Consider the following 16,806-nt stretch of genomic DNA (forward strand, 5'->3'; position numbering starts at 1 on the left):
AGATCTTTTCTGGACCATTTTGCCCTTGTGCCGAATTTAATTTTAAAAATAATTGTGTCTTATTTTAATAACTTATTTAATAAAAATTCGCGTATAACTTTTTAAATTATTTTTGCTTAAAATGTCTCTGAATTTTTTGAAGAAAAAAAAATATGAAAATCTTCTAAGAATTTTAGGTCTAATTTCATCCATTTTTAATTATGAAAATTTTTAATAGTAATACTTTCATAAATAATATTTCTAGCTTTTAGTGATAAAGGCTAAAAAACTATACTAGTGTTTTTTATTTACTTATTTATTCTTTAGCACCCTTTTTCATTATTTGTAAGTGTTTGTATAAGTCTAAAGAGAAATTATCAAATTTCAAGTCATGATCGTTTAGACTAAAATGTCCCTCTAGAACAAGACTAAGTTACATAACTTACATTAGCACTTTTCAAATCCAAGGTTAACAAAATATTAGAAGTGGATCTACATTACTATGTACTAACAATGCAAAAAAAACATAGGAAATCAGATCAGAACAAGCAACTCCGATGTTTCTAAACTCAACACGAGCAATCAGAACACGAACAAACTACACAATGTCGATGAGTCACGAATTCATACGAACTTATCAAAGTTTTCATCTCTTTCTCCCCTCGACAAATACCTTCGTGATGTGTTCTTCGCCAATCACATCACAATAAGGCCTAACAAACCTGTCAAAAAATCGAACATCTGTGAGGACAGAAACTGCTGAAAGAACTGGCCACTTTTCGATCAGATTCCTACTATCCAAAAGTCTCAGGATCTGCAACCTCGGCTCAAGCCTGTTCTCGATACTACACCCAAGTGCTACTGGACAAGTTACAACATCAGCAATACTGTACTTCCCAGTAGCAAGAAGAAACTCTATTTTGTTCTTCAATTTGTCTCCAGATACTGAAAACACAATAGGGTGCTTCCTAAACATTTTGAATATCTCATCATCAGAAAACCCCAAATCACGGAGCGTTTGCAACTTGACTTCCCACATCCCTTCGCTCGTATGATTAAAAACACCAACAGCATTGATAAAACCATATTTAGTGCGAGGGACCCCAATCTCTATGGCCTTGTCTACAGATTTCCTCATAATATCCGGCTTGATCAAGAAATCTCTAGGTTGAGCGTGGACTAAGTGAAGGATGCGCTCCATCGGTATGCCACATCTCTTCAAGATTTCGACATTTGGGATTAAGGTTTTCTCCAAATCGGATACAACAACCCAGGGGCATCTCTTCAAAAGTCTGGCCACATCATCATTAGATCCCACCAAGCCCTTGAGCATCAATAAATTGGGGATTATCCTCTTTGTCACACTTGAATGTAAAATCCTCTGATAACCGGAAATCATCTTGGCAATCTCCTTGGAAGAAAGCCCCAAATCTTGGAACGCCTTCAATCGGGATTCAATGCCCTCAATAGAATACATTAGAAATCGAGGTCTATATATGACAAGTTTCTGCAGCTGAGTAGTCGAAAAGCTATTCTCTTTGAGGAATGAAAGCACTGAATCAGCTCTTTGGGGATCTCTAAAATTAGGTAAACGCGATGAAGCTAGTGAAGCCAATTCAGGAGAAAATTGGTGTTTATTGACTAAAACATCGCAGATTTCAGGGACAGGGATTAGTGTTTTCACCCTCCGAGTGGAAAACAAGAGCACATTTGAGTTGCAGAGAAATGAATTAGGGTTTATAAACAAAGAGGAGAGATTCTTGCGTGCGATTGCAATCATGTTGAGAGAAACAGCAGAAATGAAAAACGACTTGCCTGCAAAATCGAAGGACTCAAAGCTTCTGGAATGAGAGATTTAAAGGAGCGCCGTTGCCATGGCAGAGAGTGAAGAAGAAGAAGGAAGCTCAGTTCCAAATTGCCAGTTTGATTAAAGAAAATATACATTCAAAATAATGATGCAAGTATTTATTTAAGTATTTCTTTTTATTTTTTTGACTTACTAGTTACTACGATAGGAGTAAAATTTACTTAATTATACGTTGAAACATATTGTAGATTTCGTATTGTTGAAAATTTCGACTAATTCAAATTATAATCTAAATTTTCACATATTTTGAACTTTTGAAAATCTTTTATTTGCCGCGACAACCATGCATGATTATGCCTTTCTCCAATTCATTTTTAATTAAGAAGTTATTTTAATAATACTTTCATAAATAATACTCCCTCAGGCCACAAATAATAGAGCAATATGACACGAGTTTAACGTAGAATTGGTAAAGTAAGAGATAATTAATAAAAATAAGATAAAAGGAGAAAAAGTAAGTGAGAAATAAGGGAGAGGATCCCCCGCGTGTTAAAAAACACAGCAGGGGCTGCTGTGGTTAAACGCAGACACTCCCAAATGAAACGCAACATGGGTTTAGAGAGAGAAATGGGTCAATGAAATAATATAAAACACATACTTCTGTTTCTTTTTTTACGTTCTCTTCTCCATTTCTTTATTTGATTAAATACCCGGTCGGCCATGCTTACTTTTTCCATAGGGTATATCTATCTATTAAAAATATTATGGAATTCTTTTTTATTTTGTTTTATAATCATGATATATGGAGTATTTGTTATTACCTATTAAAAAATATCACTATATCATACTCAAAAACTAATTAATACGCAGACATATTAACTAATACTCCACTACCATTAAGTTAATTACATTATCCTCATTTGTGTAATTATTAATTAATTTTATTTGAAATATTTCTTTTATTCATATAAAAATATATTATAAAATTCAGTTAAATTTATTAATTAAAACACTTATAAATTTTGATCATGCTATACTAAACTGTCCTAGTTTATATTTTTAAGGGAAAATGGGGATTATATTTAAACTTTTTATATATTCAAATCTCATCATTTATATTTCAGAAAATGGAGTATACAAATAATTTATTATGTATATTTGGTAAATAGCTACATCCTACAACTAATGAATTAAGTTGTCGTAACATCAATTAATTAATATTAGTAATTGAACTAAATTAACCTTTGTATTTGTGTGTTTATTTGTGGATACATCAATAACAAAAACTGCAAACTTGTGTTTCTGTGTTAGCATGGAGTAATTTATCGTAAAAAAATACTAGTAGTAAAAAAGTCTTCCATATTATTTTTAATAGATAGATATGCCCTATGGAAAAGAGTTAGCATGGCCGACCGGGTATTTAATCAAATAAAGAAATAGGGAAGGGAATGTAAAAAAAGAAACAGAAGTATGTGTTTTTTATTATTTCATTGGCCCATTTCTCTCTCTAAACCCATGTTGCGTAACTTGCGTTTCATTTGGGAGTGTCTGCGTTTAACCACAGCAGCCCCTGCTTAACACAGCAGGGGATCCTCTCCCGAGAAATAGTGTTAATGGAAATGATATATAGGATTATTATTTGTTGAAAACTTTTCATAAATGAATGTTTTTTTTTTTTTTTTTGGACGGAGGGAGAGCAGTATTTCTAGCTTTTAGTGACGAAGGTTACAAAACTATAGTATTTTTTACTCTATTACTTATCTTTAGCATGTCTTCAATAGTGATTTTACCATTTTTCATTATTTGCATGTGTTTGTATAGACAATCTCAAGAGAATTATCAAATTTAAAGTGAAGGTAGTTCAGACTTCAGACTACTAACTTCATTGTAATAAACTTAACAAGAGTATATATTCCTCTTCCAGTTTATAGCAACAAATTTCAATTATATAAAATCTTGTAACTGTTCATATAAGTATACTATATGGTGGTAATAATCAGAACAAATGGATAGAACATCTCTCTAAAACAAGAGTTAAGTTGCATTAGCATTTTTCCACTATTAAAAATCCAAGGTTAACACAATATTAGGAGTGGAACAACATCACTAACAACCCAAAAAACACATACAAGTAATTGACAGTCATAGGAAATCAGATCAGAACAAGCAACTCCGATGTTTCCAATCTCCACATGAGCAATCAGAACACGAACAAACTACACAATGTCGATGTAACACTAATTCATACGAAGTCATCAAGCATCTGCTTACAAAGTTTTCATCTCTTTCTCCCCTCGACAAATACCTTCGTGATGTGTTCTTCCCCAATCACATCACAATAAGGCCTAACAAACCTGTCAAAAAATCCAACATCTGTTAAGATAGACACTGCTGAAAGAAATGGCCACTTATCGATCAGATTCCTACTTTCCAAAAGTCTCAAGATCTGCAACCTCGGCTCAAGCCTGTTCTTGACACTGCACCCAAAAGTGCTACTGGACAAGTTACAATATCGGCAATACTGTACTTCCCAGTAGCAAGAAGAAGCTCTATTTTGTTCTTCAATTTGTCTCCAGATGCTGTAAAAACAAAAGGTTGCTTCCTAAACATTGTGACTATACCTTCATCAGAAAATCCCAAATCACGGAGAATTCGCAACTTGACTTCCCACATCCCTTCGCTTGTATGATTAAAAACACCAACAGCATAAATAAAAGCAATTGAAGTGAGAGGCACCCCAATTTCATTGGCCTTTTCAACAGATTTCATCATAGTATCCGACTTAACCAAGAAAGTTCTCAGGCGAATGTAGAGCAAGTGAAGGATGCGCTCCATTGGTATGCTACACCTCTTCAAGATTTCCACATTTGGCGTTAAGGTTTTCTCCAAATCGGCTAAAAAAACCCAGGGGCATCTCTTCACAAGTCTGGCCACGTCATCATTGGATCCTAATAAGCCCTTGAGCATCAATAAATTGGGAATGATCTTGTTCGCCATACTTGAATATAAAATCACCTGATTACTAGAAATCATCTTAGCAATCTCCTCGGAAGAAAGCCCCAAATCTAGGAACACCTTGAATCTGGATTTAATATCTTCAATAGTAAACCCTAGAACCCGAGGATTATATACGACAAGTTTCTGCAGCTGAGCAGTCGTAAAGCTATTCTCTTTGAGGAATGATAGAACTGAATCAGCTCTTTGGGGATCTCTAAATTTAGGTAAACGCGATGAAGCAAGTGAAGCCAATTCAGGGGGAAATTGGTGTTTATTGACCAAAACATCGCAGATTTCAGGGACAGGGATTAGTGTTTTCAGCCTCCAAGTGGAAAACGAGAGCACATTTGAGTTGCAGAGAAACGAATTAGGGTTTATAAACAAACAGGAGAGATTCTTGCGTGCAATTGCAATCATGTTCAGAGAAACGGAAATGAAAACGACTTACTTTCTGCAAACTCAAGGGACTCGAAGCTACTGGAATTAGGAATTTTGAAGGAGCGCCGTCGCCATTGCAGAGAGTGAAGAAGCTCAGTTCCAAAGTGCTATTTTTTTTTTATTAAAGAAAAATACAGTCAAAATAATGATTTTTTTTTTATTAAAGAAAAATACAGTCAAAATAATGATGTAAGTAAGGGGGAGTGATCCATTGCTAACTCATTATTTAATTGCTAACTATAATTATTTTAAGGTCATAGGATTTTAGAAAACGTGTAGTCTATAATTTGCTACGTATAATTTTCATTTTTATTAATTAAATCGAAAAAGATAAAAAAAATTTCAAATTAGGGTTTTGGATGAAAATGTCAATATAGTGTTCCGAAAATATCAATACAAAATGTTAACTCATCGCTTATATTGACATTCTACATGTAATATATTGACATATTTTATATAGTATGTTGACATTTCTGCTTGTACGAAAAAATTAAAAAATTTTGAATTTTTTTTTCAAATTTTGACGTCGGAACATATGCATATATAATATCACTGGAATCCTTATGAAATTATCTTTAATTTGATATATATTATATGAATTTAAAGTTTTGGGATTTCTTTCAAAAGTTAATTATAACTAAACATATAGTTAATTGATATTAATACCCTTATTGATATTTTTTGGAATTAATTCCTATGGCCTTATTGACGTTTTTCGTTGATCGTATTGACATTTAGGGATTAATGATCTAAGCTTTTAATTTGAATATCTAATGGCTATTATCTTTTAATTGTAGTTAGCAATTAAGTTATGAGTTAATAATATAACATTCTTCAGTAAGTATATATTTAAGTATTTTTTGTCCTAATACTTTAATATTTCTAATGTTCTACGATAATGAAATTTAGTACTGTACTTAATTAACCGTTGAAACAAATTGTAGATCACATTTTAAACTTTCGTATATTTATGCCACGACAACCATGCATGATTATGTCTTCCTCTGATCCATAATAATTGGAGTATTTCTTTTGGACACGAAGATTGAAAAGTAAATATTTATTGAATTAGGTAGTGTGAAAATAAAATAAAATAAAATAAATAGTAATAAAGTTGAAGAGTTGTGATTTGTGTGAACAGAATAAGCCAGAGATAATAAAGTAAGAAAACGAATGAAATAAGAGAATTGCGACAGTTCAAAGCTACATAACATTCCTCGGTCTAAATTAATCAGTACCTAAACCAGAATCTTTTCAATCCCTAATTGTTCTAACATAATATCAAAACTGGATTGGTAACAAGCAATCAAAATGGTTTCTACCTATTCCATTGCTAAGAAAGGAAATAAACTAGGATGAGGGGTCGGAAGAGGTGGCGCGACGAACGGAGTTCCAGAGCTCACGAGCGCCATTCCAAAGGGAGGCAGAGGCAATGCCCAGAGCCAGGGCCTGCGGGTAACTGGGCTTGTAATCGAGCTTCGTTTCGAGCTGGACGAGGCGAGCGTGGACGGCGTCCAGCTTGGCGGAAATCACTTGCGGAGAAGAATTGGAATCGTCGCGTTTGTTTTTGGCGGCAATCATTCTGAACATAGCTCCCTGCAAATCCCCAATCGCTTTAAGCGAAGCCTCCTGAGTCGACATCCCCTGCTTCTCGTAGTGCGTCACCAGCTCCTGAGGGCTCGGCATTTTCTTCTTCCTCGCCTTCTCACTGCCTCCCACCGGCCGTTGTATTTGCTGCTTCTGCTTCTCCATCAATTCCTCCTCCTTCTAAACCCTATCCCCCAAAATGAAATGAAGAAGATGGTTTTAGGCGATAAGAAAAGAGAGTAAATAGACTGAATTACCCCTCATGGCCTTGAGGGTATTTTCGCCCCAAATAAATTGAAACAGTGAAAAAATAGTTCAGATGATATTAAATCGAAGTTTATGGAACTCAAATGTAATATCGAAATGTTATGGACCAAAAATGATACCTTGACAAAGTTCGCGGACCAAAAAAGATGTTTTCTCTCGATAAAAACTTTAACTGTTTCATATACTACATGGTATAAAAGCAAATGGCAAGAATGTCTCTCTGGAAGAAAAGCAAGTTACATTAGCATTTCCCACTCTAAATAGTGAGAAAAGATGCAGCAAAAGTATAAATGATCAGAACAAGCAACACCAAAGTTTCTAATCTCAGGACGAGCAATCAGGAGACACTGCACAATGACACGGCTTTCAGCAGAAACACCACCAGACATGTTGAGCAATAAAAGCAGAAACACCACCAAACAGCAGAATGGTTCTAACCTCCTTAGTTTACCTAACCATTGCTACTTGAAATACACCTTTGTGATGTGTTCCACGGTAATCTCATAGCCATAAGGCCTAATAAGAAACTAAACATTTATTCAACTTTTACTTAACCTATTCACTGTTACTTCAAACTGAGCTCAACTGAGCTCAGTAAGCATTTGCTTACAGCTTCAACTCTTTTTTTTCCTGTGACAAATTTCTTGATGATGCACTCCTCGCCAATCTCATCATAATAAGGCCGAATAAATTTATCAAAAAACATATAATCTGTAAACGAAGAAATTCGTGAAAGACCAGGCCACTTTCTAATCAGATTCCTACTCTCCAAAAGTCTCAAGATCTGCAACCTCGGCTCAAGCCTGTTCTCGATACTACACCCAAGTGCTACCGGACGATTTACGATACTGGATATACTGAACTTCCCAGTAGCAAGAAGAAACTCTATTTTGTTCTTCAATTTGACTCCAGATACTGAAAACACAATAGGTTGCTTCCTAAACATTGTGACTATACCTTCATCAGAAATGGATTAGGGTTTATAAACAAACAGGAGAGATTCTTGCGTGCGATTGAAATCATGTTGAGAGAAACAGCAGAAATGGAAAACGACTTGCCTGTGAAATCGAAGGAATTGAAGCTACTGGAAAGAGGGGTTTTGGAGGAGCGCCGTCGCCATGGAAGAGAGCGAGGAAGCTCAGTTCCAAAGTGATACTATTTCAATTAAAACTAAAATACAGTTAAAACTTAAAATGATGTCATTTTTTCTTCTTGTTTCTAATTTAAAATTTAATTTATTTTATTATAGGATTAAGTTTTATTTTTAATTTATTTTACTAGCCCATAGGCCAATTTGTAGACCGTAGAGTAGTTAATGCTCGGACCAAAAGTTATAAGTTTAAGTTATTTGGTGTATGACCTTTAGGGCGTGTTCACTTTAAAAGAATTGGGCAATTCATGGTTTAATTGGGTCAATTCTTGTGTTCACTTTCCACTAATTAATTGTTAGGAGCCTTACAATTGAGGTGTGATCCGCACTATTCATGCCTATTGAGAAAGAATTAAAATCTTGCAAAATAGGTAAGATCTGGGTGTGCATTGAAAATTGCACCAAGAAATAGACTTGATTTTGGCTCACCTTTCCACATTTCCATCCAGAGGTTTAAATTTGTCAATCCATAATTCTATTATACTCCTTCCGTCCCAGATAATTCGTCCCAGTTTTCCATTTCGGTCCGTCCCACATAATTTATCCCACTTCACTTTTACCATTTTTGGTAGTGGAGCCCATATTCCACTAACTCATTCCTACCCACATTTTATTATAAAACTAATATATAAAGGTAGGACCCACATTCCACTAACTTTTTCAACTTACTTTTCATTACAATTCTTAAAACCCGTGTCAGGTCAAAGTGACCAGAATTATCCGGGACGGAGAAAGTATCAAAGTCTTTATTTTAAATAATATTTGGATCAATTCTTGGACCAATTCTAATATACTAAACAAGGGGGAACATAATTATAATGAGACCAATTATGTCTCAAATCTTGACGGGCCAGATTGGTAGAAATGAAAAGTGGCCTAAAAAAAAGTTAGTGTTTAAATTATAGTCATATAGTTAGAAGATAGAAAATATTACTCTCTGATTTATAGCCATATTTTTCAATGAATTTTAATCTCAACTTTCAGTTAATTGTTTAGTTTAAATTATCAGAAATCATTTATTTATTACAATAAAAAAACAATAGGAGTAATGTCTAATTTACATAAAATTTCTTGTAGTAACAGATTATTGTCAACCATGTCAAGACGAAGAGTTTGACTTATTACTTGATGATAGTATTATTAGTGATATAACATCATATGCCTTGAGCCTTTTGCTTCAACCACTAGATTATTACAGATTGGAAAATGTAGCAAAGTAGTATTATAATAATCAAAACAAATGGCAAGAAATCTCTCTAAAAGAGAGTAATTTGCATTTGGAATTTTTACCTGTTCAAATCACAACATTGGAAGTGAAACAATATCACTAACAATGCAAAAAAAACTCAATTTACAGGCTTAGGAAATCAGAGAAGATGCAGCAAAAGGTGTATCAGATCAGAACAAGCAACACCTATGTTTCTAATCTCGGGACGAGCAATCAAAACAAGAACAAGAACAGAACATGCTATACACTATGTTGATGAGCATTACCTTTTTAGCTTAACTAATCTGCATCAGTAATTCATACAAATTCATCAAGCATCTACTTATAAAGCTTCATCTTTTTTTGCCCATCGACGAATACCTTTATGATATTCTCCTCGCCAATCTCATCATAATAAGGCCTAATAAATTTATCAAAAAACATATAATCCGTAAAAGAAGAAGCTACTGAAAGACAAGGCCACTTTTCAATCAGATTCCTACTCTCCAAAAGTCTCAGAATTTGCATCCGGGGCTCAAGCCTCTTCTCAATATTGTAGCCAAGTGCTATCGGACAGGTTACAATACTGGATACAGTGAACTTCCCAGTAGCAAGAAGAAACTCTATTTTTTTCTTCAAACTGTTTCCAGATGCTGAAAACACAACAGGTTGCTTTCTAAACATTGTGACTATACCTCTATCAGAAAACCCCAAATCACGAAGTGTTTGCAACTTGACTCCCCACATCCCTTCGCTCGTATGATTAAAAACACCAACAGCATGGATAAAAGCAAATGAAGTGTGAGACACCCCAATTCCGATGGCCTTTTCAACAGATTTCATCATAGTATCCGACTTAACCAAGAAAGTTCTCGGGCGAATGTAGAGCAAGTGAAGGATGCGCTCCATTGGTATGCTACACCTCTTCAAGATTTCCACATTTGGCTTTAAGGTTTTCTCCAAATCGGATGCAATAAACCAGGGGCATCGTCTCAAAAGTTTGGCCACATCTTCATTGGATTCCAGTAAGCCCTTGAGCATCAATAAATTGGGAATGATCTTATTCGCCACACTTGAATGTAAAATCATGTTATAACCGGAAATCAGCTTGGCAATGTCCTCGGAAGAAAGCCCCAAATCTTGGAACACCTTCAATCTGGATTTCAAACCCTCAATAGTAAACCCTAGAACCCGAGGATTATATACGACAAGTTTCTGCAGCTGAGCAGTCGTAAAGCTATTCTCTTTAAGGAATGATAGCACTGAATCAGCTCTTTGGGGATGTCTAAAATTAGGTAAACGCGATGAAGCAAGTGAAGCCAATTCAGGGGGAAATTGGTGTTTATTAATCAATAGGTTGCAGATTTCAGGGACAGGGATTAGTCTTTTGAGCTTCCAAGTGGAAAAGAGGTGGATTGAAGAAGATGAATTAGGTTTGATAAACAAAGAGTAGATACATTTGCGTGCAATTGCAATCATGTTGAGAGGAAAACAACTTGCCTGCAAAGTCGAAGCTACTGGAATTAGGGATTTTGAAGAAGCGCCGTCACCATGGAAGAGTGCGAAGAAGCTCAGTGTCTTATTTTTCTTCTTTGTAGGAAATGAAGAAAAGGGATTTTTAAATTGTTTTCATTATATTGAAAGTACAAGCTAAAAATAATTACTCCACATATTCGGTGATTGGCAATTACTCTCTCCGTACCAATTTTATAGTCACATTTTGCCATAAAAGTCCGTCCCACATTTAGAGTCACATTTAGAATTTTTCATATTTGGACATAAAATTATACCCCATTATTCACTAAAATTACACCTAAATGTCATTATCTACATTAAAATAAACCAAAACAAAAATAAAAAAACCAAAAAGTCAAAAGGGACCCACCTTCAACCAACTCACTTCATTTATTATACACTCTACCATCTCACTTCATCATCTCACTTCATTTATTACACACTCCACCTCTCACTTCATTAATTACACACTCCACCAATTCCTTAAAATCGTGCCATAACTAAATGTGACTATAAATCTGGGATGGAAGGAGTATTATTTTATAAGGCAGAAGTCCATTGTTCTCCGATTCCAAAAGTTGAAGACGACTAGGAAGCAAAACGAAAAATGAACCCTAGTCCTTCAGTGGACGACAATATTTTTTGTGGATATAACTATAACTGTGGTTGTTTTTTAGCGTGTAAATGGCTTATGACAATAGGACTATGTTGTTTTTTATGTAGTACCTTATGTCTATGGATTTTTGATCGTGTAAATGTTCAGGACCAATTCGAAGTAAAAAATGAATATAAAGGATCATTTTGTATTGTATTTTTTTTTCATTTATTGGTTCAATTTGATGTCAGTTTATTGACATAGTCGACGAAAAAACAATCACACACAAAGAAGCAATCCCATAACGTATGAAACCAACATCACTTACAAAATTTTGTACCTGTAAGTCTGCAATTGGTGTGCGTAAATGTTCAGGATCAAATGGAAGTAAAAAATTTATATGAAGAACTACTTTGTCTAATATTTTAGGATTGTCCAATTAGAGCTTTCTGGCGATTTTTCTAAGAAGATTATGAATGATTCACTTCAAAATTCAAATACGAACAACAGTGTTACAACAACAACAAATTCAAATTATTTATTTACTTCAAAATTCAAATACAATTCACTTTTCAAACACTACATCAAATTACTTGACTAAACCCTAAACAACAAAACAAAGAACAGAGTTCAAAACATTCACTAATTTTTGGATTTTTTTTCCTAATTTCGGTAAAATTCAAATCCAGCTCCTCAAAATCGGCACCACCGACTGAGGTTGACGAAGAAGAGGCACGAGCTTCGATATCACGATTTGGCTCGCACCACTTGAAGAAACTGCATTCCTTTCTCTCACATACAAAGTAAAGCTTCCCTCTCGACGGTTTGCCTTGTCCTAGAGCTGCCCAAGGTTTATTGAACCGGCGGTTAAAACCGAAACAGTAACCGTCGATAACGGTTTCAAACCGAAACCACGAGAAATATTCCGAACTGAAACCGTGAATTTTAGAACCGTGGTTCAGTTCAGGTTTCAAATTTTTCGAACCGAAACCGCGACCGAACCGCCGATTAACCGGCGGTTTCACGATTCCGACACGAAATTATTCTCAAATAATTTTGAATCTTATAACTAATTAAGCTAAAATTTAAAATTCACATCTAAACAATTTAAGGATTAGCATTTTAACAAATTCGCACAAAATTCTCAAATATTTATGAATTAATATTGATTTGATTTCGACCAAAAAGTAAGATGGGAACATGATTTATGAGATCGTTCCACATGTGAGTATCTAGTTAATATAGTATATTCTATTAAGCTCATGAATTTTATGTACACTAATTTCGTATATAAAAGCATTATAAATGATTTACACAGTAAATACACTACAGTGCGTTGTTGATCATGCTTGATTTAGTTAATCAAGATCAATTAAAATCAATTAATTTCGTCAATGCAATCTCACAGTTTTTTGCGTATGATATGCAGTCTTCAAAATTGATTGGTTCATTGGTTGGTGGAGGGGGATGGTTGCACTCTTAAAAAATGATTGCACAAAACACCATTTTTTAAATTTTATTTATTAAATTTTTAAATGCTGATTTTAAATTCAAATTATATCTCATTTCCCCCCTTTTTTTTAATGTTAATAAAGTATATCACATTGTAATTTGTTTATAAATTTTATCACATTGTAATTTTTATATTGAAATTGTAAATTTGATATCATTTTCACCTTACTCATATTACTTCAATTTAAACTATCCATTTTCTTGTTTCAATTTATTTTATAATTTCAAACTACATGGCAAAAAAAAGGGAAAAAAACCGCAAAACCGAACCTAAACTGCTACGAACCGTCAAAAAACCGACTGTTCGAAACCGAAACCGTAACCGCCGGTTTTCGAACTAAAATTGAAACCGTGAAACAACCTTACGGTTAGGTTCCGGTTCCATATTTTCCAAAACCGGAACCGGCGGTTCCGAACCGAAACCGCCGGTTCATGAACCATGGCAGATCTACCTTGTCCGGTGACAATACGGAGCGTCACCGTCTTTTTACAATAGTAGAAAGCTTAGCTAAATCGGAGGTCTCCGAAGTCACGAATGCGGTCGCGGTCGCGGTCGCGGTCGACGTCGATGGAGTTCCGGCTACACGTCGAACGGCCCATGTTCGAAGGTGTTTGGTTGTTGTAGAGATAGAGAAAAAGAACTAGGGTTCTTGGGGAGGAAGAAGAAGAAGGAGCGGGAGTATAGGGGGAGGGGAGAAATTGAGTGTTGGATTTTGTGTTTAATATTAAAGTATTTTCACTATTTTCATTTAGGATTTAAAATGTAAAATCCGAAAAATAAAAAAAAATCAATTTGCTAAAGTAATTAAAATAAGCTAATCGGGTCAAATTTTCGCTAATTGATGGTTGACCGTCGAGAATTGACGAAACCGTCAAAAAAGGACCTATTCGAGAGCGTTTTCATTTGTTTTGGACTTACTTTTTAAAAAGTGAATGTTCTGGACCAAAATCATAAATCGACCATATGTTAAGGATCAAAAGAGGATTATACTCTTTTTTTTAAATAAAATGAAAGAGAAGTAATAAATTAAATATTTTAATGAAGAAGAATAGATGGAAAAAAATAACTTAGTATGATATTAAACCGATGTTTATGGACCTCAAATGCTATTTTAAAAGTTTACGGACCAAAAACGATACATCGACAAAATTTGCGGACCAAAAAAGATTTACTTGTTTAGTATACTTTAGGGTGTAATAATCAAAGCAAATGGCAAGAATGTCTCTCTACAAGAAAAAAGCAAATTAAACAGCCCAAGATTAACACAATATTGGAAGTGGATCAACATCACTTACAAGGCAGTAAACACAATTTTTGCTCACCCCTATTTCTAAGTATTTTTAACGTATTAAATTAGCATTTTTAATATTTACAGAGTACTTTTTATAAATAAAATAAAAGAGAAGTGATAAATTAAATATTTTAATGAAGATGAATAGACGGAAAAAATAACTTAGTGTGATATTAAATCGATGTTTATGAACCTCTAAAGCTATTTTGAAATGTTACGGACCAAAAACAATACATCGACGAAATTTGCAGACCAAAAAAGATTTAACTGTTTCATATACTTTAGGGTGCAATAATCAAAGCAAATGGCAAGAATGTCTCTCTACAAGAAAAAAAGCAAATGGCATTAGCATTTTTCTCTCAAAAGAGCCCAAGATTAACACAAGATCAACATCACTTACAAGGCAGTAAACACAATTTACAGTCATAAGACTTGAGAAAAGATGCAGCAAAAGTAATAACTGATCAGAACAAGCAACACCAAAGTTTCTAATCTCAGGACGAGCAATCAGGACAAGAACAGGAAGACGCTGCACAATGTCGCGGCTTTCAGCAGAAACACCACCAGACACGTTGAGCAATAAAAGCTGAAATATACAAGAATGGATAAATAAGCATCATACATATACAGCTTGAGAGCTGGTTCAAACCTCCTAATTTTACCTAGTCAATTGCTACTTGAAATACACCTTCCGGTAATCTCATCGCCATAAGGCGTAATAAGAGACTAAACATATCTTCACCTATCACTTAACCTATTCACTATTACTTTAAAAACTGAGCTTCACAAGCATTTGCTTACACCTTCATATAATCTGAGCTTTAAAAACTGAGCTTCAACTCTTTTTTTCCTGTGGCAAATTTCTTGACAATGCACTCTTCACCAATCTCATCATAATAAGGCCTAATAAATTTATCAAAAAACATATAATCCGTAATCGAAGAAACTACTGAAAGACTAGGCCACTTTTCAATAAGATTCCTATTTTCCAAAAGTCTCAGAATTTGCAACCTCGGCTCAAGCCTCTTCTCGATATTGTAGCCAAGTGCTACCGGACGATTTACGATACTGGATATACTGAACTTCCCAGTAGCAAGAAGAAACTCTATTTTGTTCTTCAATTTGACTCCAGATACTGAAAACACAATAGGTTGCTTCCTAAACATTGTGACTATACCTTCATCAGAAAATCCCAAGTCACGGAGAATTTGCAACTTGAGTTCCCACATCCCTTCGCTTGTATGATTAAAAACACCAACAGCTTGGATAAAAGCTAATGTAGTGTGAGGGATCCCAATTTCGATGGCCTTTTCTACAGATTTCATCATAGTATCCGACTTAACAAAGAAAGTTCTCGGAAGAATGTAGAGAAAGTGAAGGATGCGCTCCATTGGTATGCTACACCTCTTCAAGATTTCCACATTTGGCATTAAGGTTTTCTCCAAATCGGTTAAAAAAGCCCAGTTGCATCTCTTCACAAGTCTGGCCACATCATCATTGGATCCCACCAAGCCCTTGAGCATCGATAAATTGGGAATGATCTTGTTCGCCATACTTGAATTTAAAATCGCCTTATTACTGGAAATCATCTTGGCAATCTCCTCCGATGAAAGCCCCAAATCTAGGAACACCTTGAATCTGGATTTAATATCCTCAATAGTAAACCCTAGAATCCGAGGATTATATACGACAAGTTTCTGCAGCTGAGTAGTCGTAAAGCTATTCTCTTTAAGGAATGATAGCACTGAATCAGCTCTTTGGGGATCTCTAAAATTAGGTAAACGCGATGAAGCTAGTGAAGCCAATTCAGGAGAAAATTGGTGTTTATTGACCAAAACATCGCAGATTTCAGGGCTAGGGATTAGTGTTTTCACCTTCCAAGTGGAAAACGAGAGCACATTTGAGTTGCAGAGAAATGAATTAGGGTTTATAAACGAACAGGAGAGATTCTTGCGTGCGATTGCAATCATGTTGAGAGAAACGGAAATGAAAACGACTTACTCTCTGCAAAATTAAGGGACTCGAAGCAACTGGAATTAGGATTTTCGAAGGAGCGCCGTCGCCATTGCAGAGTGTGAAGAAGCTCAGCATCGATTTAATATCAACATTCTCTTTTTTATGAATAATGAAAAAAAGGGATTTATATATGAATAATTTTCTTATTTCTCTTTTATTACGTGATAAATCTGAATATAAACGACGCACAATTTAAATATAGTCTCGTCCACAATCTACTCCAAAATTAATCACGATCTGTATTATTAGTTTATCTACTACCACGTCTCTCATTAGGATTTCATTTTTCCATTTTCGTCAGTCTTTTATAAAGATTTCCGGTTAAAATGTTCAGTATTTGGAAAGGAAAAGTAGTACTATGTATGATGTATATGTTACTAACTTCATTTCACTTACCTTTATTACAAAATTAGTATTCTCTTGTCTCAAGATAATTGAGACATT

General features: G+C 34.7%; 4 protein-coding genes and 1 pseudogene across 6 annotated transcripts; all 5 read right to left on the reverse strand.

The window, feature by feature from the left end:
• Nucleotides 1-408: 408 nt before the first annotated feature.
• LOC148932937 (transcription termination factor MTERF8, chloroplastic-like) lies at nt 409-1,903 on the reverse strand. Its single transcript, XM_089066043.1, has one exon. It carries the CDS (start codon nt 1,757-1,759, stop codon nt 626-628), a length of 1,134 nt encoding a protein of 377 aa, XP_088922169.1. The 5' UTR covers nt 1,760-1,903; the 3' UTR covers nt 409-625.
• Nucleotides 1,904-3,809: 1,906 nt separating this feature from the next.
• Nucleotides 3,810-5,330, reverse strand: LOC148932938 (uncharacterized; annotated as a pseudogene).
• Nucleotides 5,331-6,375: 1,045 nt separating this feature from the next.
• Nucleotides 6,376-8,257, reverse strand: LOC125202042 (uncharacterized). 2 transcript variants are annotated; one of them, XM_089065941.1, is made up of 2 exons: nt 8,134-8,257; nt 6,376-6,995 (listed from the first exon to the last, which is right to left on the reverse strand). In XM_089065941.1, exon 2 carries the CDS (start codon nt 6,971-6,973, stop codon nt 6,572-6,574), a length of 402 nt encoding a protein of 133 aa, XP_088922067.1. In that variant the 5' UTR covers nt 6,974-6,995; nt 8,134-8,257; the 3' UTR covers nt 6,376-6,571. The 2 variants fall into 2 exon arrangements, with proteins under 2 accessions (XP_088922067.1, XP_047956315.1); XM_048100358.2 differs by lacking the exon at nt 8,134-8,257 and adding an exon at nt 7,195-7,295.
• LOC148932939 (transcription termination factor MTERF8, chloroplastic-like) lies at nt 7,295-11,026 on the reverse strand. Its single transcript, XM_089065942.1, has 2 exons — nt 9,814-11,026; nt 7,295-7,718 (listed from the first exon to the last, which is right to left on the reverse strand). The coding sequence occupies exons 1-2, from the start codon at nt 10,909-10,911 to the stop codon at nt 7,641-7,643; spliced, it is 1,176 nt and encodes a 391-aa protein (XP_088922068.1). The 5' UTR covers nt 10,912-11,026; the 3' UTR covers nt 7,295-7,640.
• Nucleotides 11,027-14,668: 3,642 nt separating this feature from the next.
• LOC125202022 (transcription termination factor MTERF8, chloroplastic-like) lies at nt 14,669-16,454 on the reverse strand. 2 transcript variants are annotated; one of them, XM_089063961.1, is made up of 2 exons: nt 15,524-16,453; nt 14,669-14,932 (listed from the first exon to the last, which is right to left on the reverse strand). In XM_089063961.1, exons 1-2 carry the CDS (start codon nt 16,314-16,316, stop codon nt 14,895-14,897), a joined length of 831 nt encoding a protein of 276 aa, XP_088920087.1. In that variant the 5' UTR covers nt 16,317-16,453; the 3' UTR covers nt 14,669-14,894. The 2 variants fall into 2 exon arrangements, with proteins under 2 accessions (XP_088920087.1, XP_088920086.1); XM_089063960.1 differs by having other exon boundaries at nt 14,808-16,220; nt 16,348-16,454.
• Nucleotides 16,455-16,806: the final 352 nt, after the last annotated feature.

Source organism: Salvia hispanica, chromosome 2 (assembly GCF_029641045.1).
Source record: "Salvia hispanica isolate PSC_SH4W2 chromosome 2, Shi_PSC_v1, whole genome shotgun sequence".
NCBI classification, from domain to species: Eukaryota; Viridiplantae; Streptophyta; class Magnoliopsida; order Lamiales; family Lamiaceae; genus Salvia; species Salvia hispanica.